Source organism: Camelus bactrianus, chromosome 17, assembly GCF_048773025.1.
Source record: "Camelus bactrianus isolate YW-2024 breed Bactrian camel chromosome 17, ASM4877302v1, whole genome shotgun sequence".
NCBI classification, from domain to species: Eukaryota; Metazoa; Chordata; class Mammalia; order Artiodactyla; family Camelidae; genus Camelus; species Camelus bactrianus.
Genome location: NC_133555.1, coordinates 39,513,125 through 39,531,392, shown reverse-complemented (window position 1 = coordinate 39,531,392; position 18,268 = coordinate 39,513,125). Strand labels below are relative to the sequence as shown.

Here is an 18,268-nt window from a genome sequence, read left to right as displayed (position 1 = left end):
AAGGTGAAAACTCTACTCTGAAAAGATACATGCACCCCAATGTTCACAGCAGCACTATTTACAACAGCCAAGACATGGAAGTAACCCAAATGTCCAGGATTCTCTCTTCCAAATATACTTTTTAAAATACTCATTTTTATTTTCTTCAAGATCCACTGATTTTTATCTAAAATTATAGCTTAAGACCTGAGAAATGTCAAGTCCTGTGACATACCAACATACAGAATGATTATTGATTAATCATGCTGCACAGTGTTTTTGATTTAAAATTATCATTTGGAGAGTGAAGCCTACCTCGTGCTGAGCCTCAATCTGCATTTTGAAATGTCACAGGAAGATGGTCTGCTTTAATGTAGATAACAATAAAGAAGGAAAAAGGACAAAAACCTTACTTCCACGTTATGGTGAGCAAACTAAGAGTATAAAATCTGATGACAAACTCTCTGTGGATGACAGAGAAAATGTTCTAAACCTTCAAATTGTCATGACTTTACTCATTGGTACTAGGTCTTCTTGTTAAAGAGAATGAAGCATCTGAGACAAGAGACTCAGAATCCTTTTCCTGTTACAGAGTTAGATAATTCGTTCATCAGCACCTTCCCCTTCTAGAATCTTCCAGAGAACTTATAAACATCATTGAAATAAATAAAACTGCAACCCTAAGCAAGCTCCCCTGCAAAAATGACTTCTGTCATAAAATTCAATCATTCATGACTTACCTGTACAGATAATACCCATGCATGGAGCAATACAAGGAATTTTAATATTTAATGTGAATGGCATTGCTTTCTTCAATAAAGATGTTCCTCTGTGCTAAAGGCCATTTAAGGACATGTCCTAAAAACAGAGGCGTTTGAACTCTTTTTGAAAATGCAGATTCCCAGGTCAGGGGACTTTTTTATTCCTTTGCTCAAAAACTGGGTCCTCCATTGAAAAAACGTGTGTGTATGCATATTAGTTACTACTAACTAATGATCCTCAGTGACATGGTCCCAAAGAAATGAATGTCTGTGAGTCAGGGATGCTGGAGACAGCGCTGGGGCATTTAAGCTAAATAATCACAAACACATTGAAATATGTAAATAACACGCTAAACCTGATTTCATTTGTTCTTAAGCAAACCCACTGATGCCCAAGATGATGCTTTGTCCGTAATTTTAAAAACTTATTTTCCATTTTAAGAAATGTTGAACATGAGATACTGAAGTTCAGCAGCTTTAAACTATCAGTACCCAAATTTTCTTCTTTTCACAGAGAATAAAGCAACAATCTTCTAACCTTATGGAAAGTGTATTTCTAAAACGTAATCATTTATGATGAAAGTATGCTGTATACTCTTATTTTAGTAGAAGGGTGTTTTTTCCTTCATTTAAAAAAAAATTTGACAGATGAAAGCAAATCATTTGAAAACAGAAGTTTATTCTAAGTACTTAACTGAAATTTGTATTTCAGGTTTGAAAATTAATTATCAGTTCCTTCAGGTCAGCAGCCCTTAAAAAATATGATACATCTGATAGCACAAGAATTAACATGTTCACACCAAGTGTGACTCCCCTTCCCTCCACATAATGCACCATCAGACGTACAGGAAAAACATGCTCAGGACATGGCTTCTACCTCTGCCAAAGGCAGAGCGGGTCATTCAGAACACCCATTCTGAGAACAACTACAAAAACTACAACACTGTTTAAATCTTCTTTACAATATTAAATGCCTAAAAGGATGTTAAGGAATTCCTGAGGCTACAACAGGTTGGCAAAATTTTGAAAGCTTAGCCATACACTATTGGCAAGACTCTGGAGAAACAGGCACTTTCATTGCTGGTGAGAAAGCCAAACAGTAAACCCCTACAGAAGGACTCTGACAGGATTTAACAAAAACTCCATAAGCATTTACCCTTTGATCCCACAATCTAGGAATCTGCTCTGAAGATACACCTCCAACAACAGGAAATTGCACATGCACAAGATTATTTGTTTGAAATTGAAAAATGTAAGAAACTACCTAGATATCCCAACATAAGAGAGGGGCTGAACAACCGGTGGTCCACATACCCACGATGGAGTACTATACTGCTCTAACAAAGAATAGGCAAGATCTCTACGAATGAGATGGAATAATTTCCAACATCCATTACTAAATGAAAAAGCAAAGTGCAAAGGAGAAAATATAATATGTTACCTTTTGTATAAGAAAGGGAAATAAGAAAACACTATCTACACAAAAAGAAACAATTAAAGGATAAACCAGAAAACAATGAAGTTGGTTACCTTTAAGAGTAGGGAAGGTATGATGGAGCGGTGATGGAGTGCACGGGATATATACCCAGGGGAAGGGAGTGATGCTCCTCTGAATACATTTTTTTCTATAGTTTTGACTTTTGGAAGAATGTTAATCTTCCATGTACTCAAAAACTATAATCAAAAAGGATAGAGAAAAAAAGAAAATCTAAAATTGAAAGCAAACTCAGAACAGATCAACCATATTTCAAATGAATAATATAAAACTGCCCTAAAAGGGAAGGCAAGAGACTAGTCCAAGTACCTTATGAATACAGTATTGACTGTACACCCCAGTCCTGCTTGGGTGACATCTGAGAGGTGGAGGGGAGGGAGAGAATTCTGCAAACAAATCCTGATTTCATTAGGTTTGTCTTTGTATTGGTTTGGGTAAAGCAATTCTGTAACATTTTCAGATATATTATAGGATTAAGCAAATGAGAAAAATTGCTGACATTGCTGAAAACCAGAATTTTTACAAAGGAAGAAAGCACACACAAATATGGCAAAGGGGAAGGCAAGAAAGAACCATGTGGCATGGACTCGATTTGAAGACACTGGTGTGAACTCATGATTTCAAAATAAGGATACGTGTGTGTAGATGTATATGTAAGTACACATACAATATATCATGTGTTCATACGTGTACATACGTGTCTATACTTCCTAGTTGTTTCTTGGAAGGGCCTAGAAGCTGAGACAACCCAGGAGAGAGAAGACAGTTAGTCCCCTGATTGTGGTTCTCTAATGCCATTTCCCATGAAAGGGAACCAGGGCTCCTCAGAAAAATGCCCGATTCCACGGCCAGAGCAGGTTAGCTAGAAGCTCAGGCAGAGTATCTTGCTGTGCCAGAAAGTTAATGAATCACTAAAAAATGAGAGTAAGTCACAAGGACAGAGGAGCCAACTCGAAAGGGTTTGAACTGGTCAAATGTGATATAATCTGAGCACAAAAATCCTCACTAAGTAATAAAGCCACTGATTAAAAAAAATAGAAATTTGTGGAAGACAGAAAGATGTCCACACTCTTATCCCTGGAAGCTGTTCATTTGTTACCTTACACAGCAAAAGGGTTTCTTCAATTACAGGTGAGCCCAATGTAAAATCAAGAGTCCCTGACAAGACGGTCAGAGAATAAGATGTGACAACAAGAGCAGAGGTGAGAAACAAGAGACAGAGAGAGACTTGAAGGTACTACACTGCTGGCTTTGGCGATAGAAGGGGCCATGAGCCAAGGAACACCGGCAGCCCCTAGATGATGGAGAAGACGAAAAACAGGGTTTCCCCTTAGAGCCTCCAAAAGGAACACAAGTATGGTGACATCCTGATTTAGCTCCAAATCTTTAAATCTGTGTTGTGTTTAAGCCACTAAATTTGTGGTGATTTATTATAGCAGCTATAAGAAACTAACACAGAACACAAGTCTATATCAATGATTGAGTAATGGATTGATTGATTGATCGATACATAGATACATAGATGGGTAGATAGATAGGCTAATTATTATCTGTTAACTTCGTTAAGAAAAGAAAAAAGCTTATATTTACCAAGCTCTAAACACTTTTTTCTTATTTCAAAAAGATTTTTCATAATTATGTAATCTTTTTAATTCAATATATCACACACACACAAAGATGTAACAAGTCTAAGTATATATCTCAGTTATCTTTCACAGTATGAACACACTCATATAACTAGCACCCAGATCAAGAAAAGGCATTACTAGGACATTCCAATGTCCCCTTGTAAACCTTTCCAGTCACTACCTGCCCCAAGGGGAATCACTACCCTGAACTGTAATTCCTTAGCCTTGTCTGGTTATAAACAACACAAGTGGATCATGATATTTTGTTTTTACTACCTTTGTCTCATATTACTTTTGTAAGATTCATCCATGTTCTTAAGTGTAACCATAGATCATTCATTTCCTTTGCTGCACAGTATTCTATTATATGACTAAACCATAATGTATTTATTTATCCATTATATTGTTGACTGGCATTTGGACAGTTTCTGGTTTGGGGCTGTGAGCATCCTCATATACGTGTTTTGGTGAACATATGGTCACATTTCTACTGAATGTATATATAGAGGTGAAATTTGCTGAGTCACAGTATGCACACACACACACACACACACATACAATTTACCTTCAGTAGCTACTACTAGTTTTCCAAAATAGTTTTACCAACTTACACTCCTATTAGAAGTTTTTGAGAGTTCCCAGAGCTCTACGCCCTCACCAACTCTTGTTATTAACTCAAAAATTTGGTTTAATTCAAGTTAAATTGTTCAATATTCATCCAGCCTTTAGTTTAAAAACTCACAAAAGCACAGGCTTTTCATTTTAAAAAGTATAATGGCTTTGCTTACTTTTTAAAGTTAAACAAATTGAAATATATTTCAGGCACCTTATGTATATTATTGCCAAATTTTCTAATATAGTCTTCATTTTTCCCTTTGCAATTAATAACATTTTTTTTGGAAACCACCATGAATGGCAACAAACCGTACAAATCAAATTATTGAAGTGTTTGACTGCTCTGTGGGTCACATTGATGATTTCCAACTCTGAAGCACTAGATGATCTAAAACTCTGGTAAAAATTTGTGCCCTGTGCTCAGCAAGAATTAAATGAATGTAACCACTTCCATATAACAAAGTATTGATCAGTGGCCTTGAATATATTTGTGCTAACATTTCAAACAATGTTATGCTCCTTTGGGTGCTGGAGCTTCAATTTCATGTATTTCAGTCATGCCCAAGAAGAGGTAATTAGAGGATTTTCCATGAGCTACAGCATGAAAAGATATTTTTATGAAGTCCATGAGTTACAATGATAACTTTCCTATCATAATACAGCCTGTACTTTCAATTTTATTAGGATAGCATTTCATAATTAGAAAATAAACTAATTAAATGCCTAATTAAATGTAAGTATAAATATTTGTAAATACTAGGTCTTAAATTATCCACAGCATTGCTGTTCATTAAGGAAAAGAATCAATAAACAACACTCAAACAAGTAATATCTCTATGGAAGACTGAGAAAGCATTGCTAAGAAAGTGACCATAACAAACGTGGTTTCTTGAAATAGCGGGTATGATTACTGGGATTAACCCTCTCACTGAAAATTCACAATGAAAAAGCCAGATAAAATATTTAAAATACCAAAACCTTAAAAATACTTAAGATCTGAAAAGACAGTAGGAGAGCTTTGATACCAATTTCTGAATGAAAGCCTTAACTAGAGAGTTGAGTAGAATATATGAGCGTGGAACTGATGTGCCCTGGAGGCATTTACCAGTAACACAAACACATGCAGGCAGCATTCATAAGGTCTCCAAGAAAACAAGATGAGGTAGGTAGGTACGAACAAGATAGACACCACATCACAGTCTCCTGATACTGAAACGATCATAGTGTAAAATAACTGCATCTAACAAATGTGAATCAATAAATCACAAACTAGGAAATATCTATAAGGAACAGGAAATTATAGAAAGCAATATAGTAGATCAAAAAAAAAAAAACCCAAAACCAGACAAGCAGAATTTCTAGTGATAACATAACTTCTACCCATGACAAACAAAACTTCAAACATTGTGGCTGTATTTGTCACCAGACCAAACATAAAAGACAGAAACAGAGCAGAGCAGCAAGAAGACAAAAAAAAGAGAGAGAGAAGAAACAGTAAACAAAATTAACCTAGAATATAACACTGAGGGAGAAAAAGATGAAACGCACAGAAAGACAGTAAGAAGTAGAGAGCATACAGTGTAAGTTCAACGTACATGGGATGTGAGGTGCTGATGGAGACAGCAAAGGAGAGAGAAGGTGAGCAGAGATGATGGCTGAGAAATCTGCAGAGCTGAGGAAAAAGGATAATCCACAGATTCAACAGGCACAGAACATCCTAAACAAGATAAACAAAGAGGAGTTCATGTTTAATTACAACATAGTGAGTCTACAGAAAACCAAAGACCCTCCCCCAACCCCCTCAAAAGAAGTTTTAAAAAGAGACAAGGAACAACCAACTAGCAGCTAACCTCTCAACAGAAACAACTCAGAATGTAAGATAATGAGATCATATCTTCACAGGACTACACCGTAACAAAAATAACTGCCAACCCAGAATCCTCAGAAAAAAATCTCCCTCAGGAAACAATGACTTTATCAGACAAAGAACTTGTCACCAGCAGCACCCGAAACTGAGGAAAACTGTGTGTGTGAAGCCAGACAGAAGGAAAGGGGACTAAGAAAGAAACAAATGCAAAAAAGGTAGCAAATATGTGGGTAAGTGTAAATGAATGTTCCATTATAAAACTAATAATGAGTATTATTTTATCATTTCATAATAAAAGAGTTAAGAAGGAGAGGGAGACAAAACAGAACAGACTTTAAAATGTCAGGCAAAAATAACATACATCATGTGGGACTATATGGGGTTGGGCAGGCTAAGGTTTATATTTTTATTTAAAGAAATAACAGTTTCTGTTTACATTCAGCTTTTAATAAATTAATACGCATGATGTAAATTTTAGGCCAAGCAGTAAGAGTGGAAAGAGTATATCTAAATACTAACTTTATCTAGAGGAAAAATTAATGAAAAAGAAGCTAGTCAATAGAAAAGATGATAAAGTAGAAAGATAAAGAGAAAATAATTAGGGCAAAGTTTGAAAGAAGATGGTGGAATCAATCCAAATATACTAACAATTACAGTAAAAGTAAATGGAGTACATGTTCCAGTGAAAAGTCAAATTAGATTTTTTTAACATATAATAATATAAATTAAAATATATAATTAATTAAATAAAATACTATATGATATTCATGTGATACAGATCTAAACATAAGAACAGAGAGATGTTGAAAGGAAAAGAATGAGAGAAGATATATCAGGAAGAAAGTAGGTATCATTATATTAAGTTGGGACAAAACAGATCTTAAGACAAAAAGCAGTACTAGAAAATAAATCACTTCACAATGAAAGAAAAAGGTCAATTTTCACAAAATGACATCATAATTTTAAATTTGGATGCACCCAATAAGATGGCTTCAAAATATATAAAACAAAAACTAACAGAACTACGCCAGAAGAACTAAACAAATTCACAATACTCTGAAAGGAGATTTATACACACCTCTCTTATTTATAGAAAAAAACAGACAAAAATTAGTAAGGACAGGAAAGATTAGAAAAAAGATAATAAATTTAACCTAATGGATATATATTCAATACTATACCAAAGAGCTGCCAAATACATATTCTTTCCAAACATACAGAACATCTACCCAAAAAAAGGAACTTATAATGGGCTCTGAAGTAAGTTTTAATAAATTTTAACAGACTGAAATCACACAGTATTTCTCTAACTTCAGTAGAATTAAGTGAGAAATCAATTATAAAGTCATCACTCAGCTCACCTAAGAATCACCTTAAGGCAAAGAGGTTCTTCAATAGGGGCAATTTCACTGCCCAGAAGACATCTGGCAATATACAGAGAACTTTCTAGTTGTTGCAACTGAGGGGGAGTGGAGTGGGTGCTACCCACATCTACTGTGTGGAGACCAGAAAAGCTGCTGAACATCCTAAGAAGCCCAGGACAGTGCCCACAAGGAACTGTCCATCTCCAAACGTCCATAGTGCCAAGGTGGAGAAACTCTGGTCTTTGAATTTATGCTACTGGTTACAACTATTCAGGCAAGGGGTAAGAAGGGGCAAGTTGGGGAAAAGGTGCAGATCAGAAGAGAAAGAGAATAATGAACCAAGAAAAGTCCAAAAAAAAAAAAAATCAACAAAGAAGAAAGGGATTTATGTTCATCCTGTCAGGGGGGCAGCTTTCCTTGATGGTTATTTCATGTGAGGAACATATATGAACCAAGCATATGTAGACTATTCTCTTTGTATACAGAATTATCAAGTAAACAAAAAGCAGCTTTTTCAAAAGCTGCTGGAACTGACCGTAGAGCAATAGTCTTTCAGTAAAATAGGATACTGTATCACTGCTTCAAAAGCTGACAATGTGATCTTGATAAATTCTTCTGATGCCATCGGTCCTAGAAATATAATTATTATAGGTGTTTATTTACATGACGAAAATCACAATATCAAAATACCTTAAGCAAAGATATAACATGTCCCATGGTCTACTCACCTATGGCCCCATCTATGTTAGTTTCTCCAGAGTCTACTGATTTAATATGATTCTGTAAAAAATAAAAATACCAATAAATGAAGGTTTCAAAATAACTGACATAAAACATAGATAACGTTTTGCCCACAACTGCACCTATCATTCTTAATAAACTAACTTATGGTAAGCATTAAATAGTATATACATATTATGAACATTATAATCGTTTTAAACTACCATCATATGAATAGATATATACACACCTAAACTATAACCATTTTTAAACATACAAATCACCAGTGAGATTTAATGCTGGAATCAATTCAATAGCAATATAAGGACAGAAAGGTCGACCTGCAAAAGTGAGGATAATCCAATTCATACATAGCCACGGCCAACGTGCCACACTTACTCGCTCACTGCCTTGAGAGTTGGTCGTAGTGGCACTGAAGCAGGTGAAATAGTCATCTCGAGAAAAGTCAAGCCTCAGCCACCTTGAGTGCAAACTGCATCAAGATGCAGCAGTTCAAATTTCACCACCTGTCTGATCCCTCTTAAATACTTCCTACTCCAGCCAACACCCTTAACTATGCCCTCGTCATGTCCATGACTCCCTGGGGGATGACCCTCAGCACTGTTTTAGAGGCAGGTCTGAGCTACTTGGCTGTGGACTCCCTGGGCGAGCTTCCCAGATCCCAGCTGAGTGCTCTGGACAGAAGAGGTGCTCTGTGAACGTAATCTGAATGAAACAACCACTGCCACAGCTGTAACAGGCAGAGCACCTGTGCTGGTGATGTGTGAGGCACTGCAAATGAGTTCCTGCCCAGGCTCACAAAGCAATACAGGTATCATATTTTAGATATAATAACAAATAGCTAATAAAATATAAGATGGCCTTGGAATAAAAGAATAATAAAATAAGCAATTAGCCTGGAGTGGAAAATGGATCTACCATGTCTAATGGATCTTCTAAAATTATTTTGTAACTACAAAAGACTATACATAACATATACAAAATAACTATATGCAATAACTGTATCTATACAATATATGTATATACTATATACACAACATATATTATATATAAAATATACATACTATATATACACACAATAACTATAAAAGACTATACATAACATATACAAAAGAACATAGAGGTTTTATGTTATGATGAATAAAGAAGACCCTTAAACCCGCCGTTCAAGTTAAGAAATAAGATGTCCCCAATTCTTGAGCTTCCTCCATCCCACCTGCCTGTCATTCCTCCAGAGACAACCACTATCATGAATTTATCATTTCCTCAGCATGTTCGAATAGTTTTATCATGTATACATGTGTCCCTAGTCTATTATTTGTTTGGGTATTTTTTTAGCTTTACTGAAATGATATCAAACAGTATACAGTTCATACAAATGGAACAGCATGCTGCCATTAAAATGTAAAAAAAAAAAAATTAAGATGAGAAAATAGTTATACTATGTTAAATGGAAAAAAGAATACAAATCCATATATATGTAAAGTTCCATATATATGTAACAACTTACATATATATGGATACATAGTTTTTCTACACATAAATGCATATAAATGACCTGAAAACACTAAGTAAACAACAATATGTTAACAATGGTAGTTAACCAGTGAGAGTGGTACAGCAATGGGTGATTTCTTTCTTCAAATATCACTTTGTACATTTTACTTAATAAGCATATATTTTAAATATGCTTACATTCTTTTCAGTCTATAACTAAAACAAAAATGACTAATAAAAAAGACCAATAAAGAAATAATGTAATAAAAAATAAAGAGGCACTGTAAGCTTTGCATAATTTGGTTGAAATAATTTCACAAAATTCCAAAATGGGTTCATAACTTTTGCTGAATAAATATAGATTTGATGTACAATAAAAAATTCAGAAAAAGATGTCTTTTGACTTAAACGAATCTACTTAAATGTTTATGGATTACTTAAGTAAAGAAAGAAGAGACAGCAGTGTTTATATTATGATCTCTCTATACAATTTTTAAAGAATATGTAGATAATACACAAATACAAATTTGAACAAAAATTTCCAAGGAAGAAATCACAGGAACCACTAACAGAAGCTCCCCTTGAGGAGAGGAAACACAGGCCTGGGGGGAGAGCCTTCATGATTCATTTTCTGCCTTTCTGCACTGTTGGAATTTTTTAACTATGTGCATGAATGCATTTTTTTTTCTTTTTTAATGGCAACAAGGGTTTTCTAGATGGTGAAACTACAGGCTTCTTTTAACTTATTTTCTTCCTTAAACTTCTCCCGTTTAATTTTCTAAAATCCCTGCTGCAGGTTTCATTGATTTACCAATTTAAATCTCTTTTGATCTATTTCTTCTTTTTCATTCCCAGTGTAATAGGAATTAATCAGGTGCTAGACAGGACAGGGGAGGAGGCACTGGAGATTCAAGAAGAGGAGGGAATGTATCAACAGCCATCTAGGTGAGCTTGAAGGTATGTAAATGAGGAAAAGGAACACGATGTCCCAGGCTGTGGAGAGGGCTCACTTGAGATGAGCAGCCATGAATTTAAAGTGGGATCAGTTATTTTCGTCTCATTTTTCTCTAGCCATATTTAGCCACTCAAAGCAGAGGTGGGGTAGACAGAGAATTAAAGGGAACCAGATCTGGGTTTGGCAGAGGAGGACAATGGAGGAAGAGACAGGAAAGGGATAATGGGCATGTTGCAAGGCAGTGATGGGGGCTGAACCCGGGACTCTAAGCTGAGAAAGAGGGGAGTGAAGTCACTAGGCCCCAGGAGGGTACAGTGGTGAATGCAATGTGTGAGACCAATGTAAGTCTCAGAGGAAAGGGCTGTTGGAGATGGGGAGGAGAGGAGGAAGTGAGCTGAAAATCAGGTGTGGTCGCTAGACAGCGTGATGCTGAAAATAAGGCCATGGGTGTAGGCAGCCGAGGGAGGGAAAGACAAGCTGGAGGGAAGAGAGGTGGTTGAGGAGCTGAGAGGCTAAGGTGTTGCAAGCGTCCTCCATGGGGTTTTCTGATTCTCTAAGAATGACAGGGGCAGCATGGAGACCTTGTATGCCAGCCCAATGCTAAATGACTTTGAGAGTGGGAGGTAATGACCCAGAAAAATCCAGAGACAACCACAGCACAGGGGGCAGCAAGGCCATCTTCTGAGGGTGTGAGCTTAAAAGCTGGCAGTTTTATTAGCAGGGGAGCAAAAGAGATGGACACTTACTCCACAGGCAGGCTCACTGGGTGGAGGACTGTGGGGCAGAAAACAGCCCCATCTAGAGAGACAAAGGGTGAGCTGTGCCTCCAGGTCGACCAGTGCTCTTCAGTGTTACTCAGTACTTCAGAGAAGCTGACAATAAGTTCTCTAAGCAAGTTGGGTATATGAATTCAAGGTTTGTTTAAAAAAAAATTTTTTTAACAAGGACCTACTGTATAGCACAGGGAACTATATTCAATTTCTTGTAATAAGCTATAATGGAAAAGAAAATGAAAATTTATGTATGTATATGTATAACTAAATCACTTTGCTATACACCTGAAACGTTGCAAATCAACTACACTTTGATAAAAATTAAAATTTAAAAAAATTTTAAAGGGGAAAAAATCTCACAACAATAACATTTGTGTGGCAATGAGTAAGTACATAGTATCATATTTTTTTAAATGTAAGAGTATTACTCTCTCTGCTTTATCTGCTACAACTTAAGTCAAAATCTATCAACAAACCAACATTCACTTCAAATAAAAATCTGCAGAGGGCAGGGAGAATGTCTTTTCTTTTAATAATTAGCTCAGTGCCCAGGGTAAGTAGATTTATTAATGATGGAGATTACAATTATATTCTCGTGTTAAAATCTAACAGGATAATTTTACCATTTCTTTTATTTAAAATTTTGGATCTTGATGTCTTTTTGTAGAAAACTATAACCACTGCACAACCACTGTACTTTTGTAAACTAATGAGGCCAGAACTTAAGAACAAACACAACCAAGTCCTCGTCCTCAGCTCATTAATCTAGAGCATTTTCAGAAAGACACAGGCAGCACCGTGAACATTGGGTTAACATACATCATAAGTTCTCAGATATCCTTAATGTCATTACTTCCCATTTTTCAGCCCAAAACAACTATGGTGAACTCCCCACAGCACTCCCCCAGATGCTTTACTGCTAACAAGCATCCTGTCTTTTTTTTTTTTTTTTTTTTTTACTGAAGAGGGAGGCAGGTATGATGGCTCATTGCTTCCGCCAATAAGAAGTGAAAACAGCAACTGTCAGGTGTGTAGTCCTCTTTGTTCTGGACCCTTTGAAGGCTTAATAATGATTTAAAAGTGTCCTGCTAAACTGCTTACAAACACTTGCCTCTTTAAAATATAAGGAGACCAAGCCTTCATTTTACTTTAGAAAAAAATGTTTATAAGAAGTTAATTCCTATATTCATGTCTCCAGAGGTAAAAAGTATCCTGAATTTTTCTACCAAAGAAAACAAAAGCTATCTCTAGGTCAAACTGAAGCCAAAAGGAAGCACAACTCCAACGTCCTCTCCAGTCTGCACCTTCAAGACCCTTCTAAAGAGTGGAGATCACACCAACCCTGACTGCTGTGTCCTTACCACCCCAGGCAGGCCAGCAGCTCCCGGAGAGCTCCTTTAGTGGAAGCCCAAGAGGTTGTTAGATACAGCTGCTAACTGTGGACCAAGCTTGAACACCTCAAATCAAGGTTCATTTTTAAAATATAAAAGGACAACAGGCCTGCCATAATACAGTAGCTACTCAACCAGATACACTTCGAAAAATACTAAAACTAATATTTATCTCGATAGAACAATAAGGCTTTCAAAACACAGTGCTAAGGATGTACATACAAATGGTCTGCTCTCTCATGCTACCAGGACAGGAGAAGCACTGTGCTCGGGCCAGTTCCATGAAGCCATCCTGCACACTAGTCTACAAAACACTGAGAGCTGTGCAGCCTCCCCATCCCACAAAAAGCAAACAAAAAACCTCTCAAATAATTTCAGGAAAGCTTTGCCTAAGCAAAATTTAATTCTTTTAAAACAGAAAACTCAAGAGGCTTTAATGTACTAATCTGCACAGTGAACCTCCCAGGGGCTGTAGGCTGCCGGAGAAGCTGACTGTGGCATCAGAGGGGCACTGTGACTCCAGTATTTTTGGCATCTTCTGGATAAACTGAGTTAACTCCCAGAAGCAACATCGAACACTCAACAGTTCACAGTAACACGCTCTAGAACTGTGTCGGTAACTATATCCAGGTCCTTAATTTTAGCCAATACTTCTCTCCCCTGATTAGTGTCTCATCGCTGCCATCAACAATGAGTAAAGAAAAATGAATGCACAGCTAAGGCCAAATAACAGATGAGGTAAGAAAAATAAAGAAAAAAACTCTGGGACTGGCCATGACTTCAACTAGGAAAATAGCCAGAAGAGAGTCAAAAGATCTTTTCCATTTTATGTGCCTAAACTCCCTCTACTTGAGTGACATTATCACAGAAAAGACTGTGGAAGAATTTTCACTATCATGATTACCTTTGAACCAGGCAAGTTAATTTTCCATCCCCTGAAAGTACGTACGTTAAGAAAACCTTTACAGAGCCCTACAGAACACCCTCAATGTGCAAAGGGTGCACCTACTCCTGGGAGGTGAGGAGGCCCATCCTGAGTGTGGCCCCCTCCCTTGTTTCTAAATATAGCATTACATGGAGCAGATGTGTTTCCCCTAAAAGATATATATGTAATTCCCCAAAGGCCTTATAGACTCTTATATTGGAGATCCTCCACAGTTTCCTGGATGCCTAAAGTGTACTCAGTTAACGTAGAACAAAGTACTACACAAGATAAAAATAAGAGAATGAACACAGGACAACTGTACCTATCCCAAACAAACAAACACTGTGCCAAAATTTTCCAAGGTGGGCTGCAAGGGCAAAATTACTATTTTCATGCGTAAGTATGTCCGTGTAATGGACTTATACAGAATTATAGTCCTGCTATAAATGGTGCCCCTATTGTACTTTTAAAAAGATTTTTAAAAAGCAAACTAAAGGAAGTGGCAGACAAAATTCTAATAATTTTCAAATTCATGAATGTACTACCAAAATTATGTACTTTGTGGAATTCAAGATTCAAGGATAATAAAGATTTGAAACTGAATGCAAAGGGATCCCTAGTGCACCGCCTAAACACACTGCTTACTGACAGCCAGTGACTTCTATCTGCTCAACATTCTTGCTTCCAAACACCATACTTCACCCTATGATGAACTTTCTACAAAACTAAATTCTCACTTGTGGGTGGCTACCGTTTGTTTTTGTTTGTTTGTTTTTTTTTTCATTCTCAACCAACAATAAACTTGAGATGTTTATTTCATTTTAACTAGATACCTGTATGATACAGCATTTTGAAAATCTCAGTTCAGTGTTCATTATTAATATCAGAGTAAGACCAGAGATGCTGGGTGACAAATGTCTTAGCTTTCCCTTTGTATAGATCCTCATTTCACCAATAGAATATACTGTAACCATTCCAGGCAGGGGAAAAAGGTAACATAATTCACCAGCTACAACCTGAACAAAAGACTATTTTCTGTGAGCAAAAACTGAAGTAAAAGATAATACAATGATTTGTTTTTCATTGCTATTCATCACATCAAAATTAAACTAAAGCAAAGGTTAACCTGAGCTTAGAGAAATGCCATCACAAAAAAGAGACACTGTATGTAATTGGACACTGTTAGCCAAAGTAAACGATAGTTAACATATTCCCAGAATTCCATTCTTACCAGTTTTATTATTTTAAATTATTTCATGATGTTTCATACCAAAATCTAAGAAAATGTTTTCTATGGACCTATTTACCCTACTTGGGTCTGTCTCTGAACAAAATGCATTATCAGGAGAGAATGTATTTTTCCCCAAATGTCAAACTACATTACCATCAACAGATAAAAATATAAAAAGGTCACTTCCCTAGAGACAAATAAATACCACTAGGATTTTTAAATTACTTCATTCTGACACCAGATTCCACCAACAGTAGAGAGAACCACATTTTTATTAGGAACATGAAAATTCAGCGGTACTCACAAGAATTGTTCCGTAACTGAAAAGGAACTCTTCGGTTACAACTTGAGGTCGAAATACCTGTGTGATGAGAGTTTCCAGAGATTAAATCCCGAAAGCCATGTACATGAAAAAAAAAAAAAAAAAAAGAGAGAATGTTCTGAGTTGATGCTTCTGACCTCCAGTTAGCAAAGAAGGGAGTCACATTTATATTTTTTCCCCACACGGGATGATACCTGAGAAGTTACAAGGTGAAGCACTACAGGCATCAGTGGGAGACACATCTTCAGCTGCTTCGCTTGAACCGTGGATGGGTGTTTACGACCAGACACGTTAGCCAAGGCGTTAAGAATGTCACCTGCAAAGCACACGTGAGGTTAAAGGCCAAAAGTACTTAGGGACCACTGGTTGCTGCTTGAACTCTAATGGGATGGCTAAGGTAACTAATCTCCAAATAAAAGAAATGGGTAGAAGCTGCATCATTTAATTCAGACTCTTGAATTACAACTGAAAGCTGTGGCCTCTGGGGACAGAATGGATATAAACCTGACCTCTCACTAGGAAATTTAAAATAAAATTTAGAAACGACTTTTCTATGATTACCAGTGGGGGAAGGTGGTGGGAAGGGATAAATTGGGAGTTTAAAATTTGCAGATACTAATACATATTAAATAGATAAACAAGTTTATACTGTATAGCACAGGGAACTATATTCAATATCTTGTAGTAACTTATGGTGAAAAAGAATACGAAAATGAAGATATGTATGTTCATGTATGACTGAAGCATTATGCTGTGCACCAGAAATTGACCCAGCATTGTAAACTGACTATACTTCAATAAAAATACATATAAAAAAACAATTTTTCTTCCTTTTTTGGTACTTTCCAAATTTCAACCATGAGCACTCTTTACTTTTGTCAACAGGAAAACATTATTTAAAAAGTTTTTAAGTGAACAGATTATAGATCAGAATTTTTTAATAACAGAATAGAATGTAAGTAATAAGAGACCAATTCCCAAAACTTCTCATTGGATGGCAAGCCCAGTGAAAAATAAAACTTGTTCTGTGGATATCTGAATGTTAACATTATATCATAAAACAAGATGAGTCAGATAATACCAAACCCAACTACCAACTGACAAAACCATGGCCTTCGGGTTGAAGAGTTTAAAAAGGTTACAATAAATTGTTAATACTGAAATGCTCTATTTTTCAGTCATTAATAGGCAAAAACCTACAGTATTAGTAAGGAGCAAAAAAGTTACTGTCAATCAGCCATGACGATATTTTCATTACTTAGACTTCATATTCTGAATTTTTGAGTCTAAGAATCTTTTACCATAATGGGTTGGATCAAATTTAACATTTTAAACATGTCTGGTTTATAGCAACATCTGCTGGAAAAGCATGGATTGAGAGTTAAACTAAATGTACACATTCCTTAGATTATTTTAATTTCTGTAAATAACAATGGAGTAATGAATTTTGTTAACTATAATAAACATCCTTTGTAAATCATTATTATTTTCACCTTAAATTTTTCAGAGAGATTTTTAAACTTTGAACTTTAATATCAAAATTCTTTCATATTAAATGTTAATGCCTATGCATTTTTAAATCCTTGTAACAAAAAATAGATTTGTGGTTGTAACCTGAAGGGAACATACTTTTCTTCAGAATTGGGTAGAGAGAAATCTTGAAAAAAGTTACCTAAAATAATAGCCTAAGTCCAATTTTAAGCATTAAAGATTTTTAAATGTTTTCCTTCTGTTTATTTTCAAAAACTGCCAGTTTACCACAGATAACACCTCAGTGTAACCTTTAGCCTGTTCATTGCCTCAATCATGTCATGGACATAGAATAATTAGGAAAACAGATAAGGCACATTGAAATTATGAAACTATACATTCAAGAAAAAGTGTCATTGCACTTGCCTGGAAAAACAGATCAGTAAGAATAAAAAAAAAGGTGATGCCTAAAAGCCAAGTCAGAGAAAGGTAAGCTGCAAGGAGCCTGAGAATGAAACTCCAATTTACCCAGGATTCGCGGCATCTCCTGCACGATATGACGGATGAGGAGGTCCAGGCATCTGGACAGGTACTCATTGCCGCTTTGCTGCTCTTTGCCTGGAGTGGTCTTTCTGCTGTCTCTCTCGATGTACATCACCAGTCTACACACAGGAAAGGGCAGAATATTACCTCTCATGATAAAACAGTTGATAGCATCTGTCTGAAAATGCCACCAAGGCAAGTGCTTCCAGGGGGCACAATCCCAGGCATGTTGACATTTAGATTTGTAGCAACTTGTCAGGCAGTCTATTCTTGCCTTAGAAAAATTGAAACATTTATGCAGAGAGAAAATATGGCGACTTTGAATATCTCTGCCAGTGTATTACAAAACAATGCCCTGACTTCATCTGCCTTTGGCCCGTGAAAAGAAACCACACTCTTCACATGACAGATGAAAGGCAATCAAAGGCATCTGGAGAGAAGAGGGCTTTAATGTTTCAAAGATTCAAAGTAGAACCACAAGTTGTCTGCACTTTTGTTGGTCATCAGTCTTAAAGTTGCTTGGAATCCCAGGCAAGTCACATGAATTCCTGTTCTTTCACTAAATTGTGTATATAAATCCCAAGAAAAACTTTCAACACCGGGTGACACAGATAGCAGACACCATGAGAACATCTGGATTTCACCTGCCCTTTTGTCCACTGGTTTTATGATATCTGTCACTTAATAAACCTATTTCTTCTTCAAACCACT

At 36.3% G+C, this 18,268-nt stretch overlaps 1 protein-coding gene across 5 annotated transcripts in view; it reads right to left on the bottom strand.

Moving 5' to 3' along the window:
• The window catches only part of ULK4 (unc-51 like kinase 4), a 437,172-nt gene that overhangs the window by 296,451 nt on the left and 122,453 nt on the right, over window positions 1–18,268 (bottom strand). For all 5 annotated transcript variants that reach the window (XR_012500063.1, XM_074345160.1, XM_074345161.1 and 2 more), the window contains exons 23-27: window positions 17,543–17,676; window positions 15,739–15,860; window positions 15,527–15,583; window positions 8,438–8,489; window positions 8,245–8,339 (exon numbers count right to left, since the gene is read on the bottom strand). Coding sequence is in view for 4 of the 5 variants with exons in the window: in XM_074345160.1 (XP_074201261.1) it covers window positions 8,245–8,339; window positions 8,438–8,489; window positions 15,527–15,583; window positions 15,739–15,860; window positions 17,543–17,676 (460 nt within the window). In the remaining variant the exon portion in view is untranslated. The remainder of the gene's footprint in view (window positions 1–8,244; window positions 8,340–8,437; window positions 8,490–15,526; window positions 15,584–15,738; window positions 15,861–17,542; window positions 17,677–18,268) is intronic.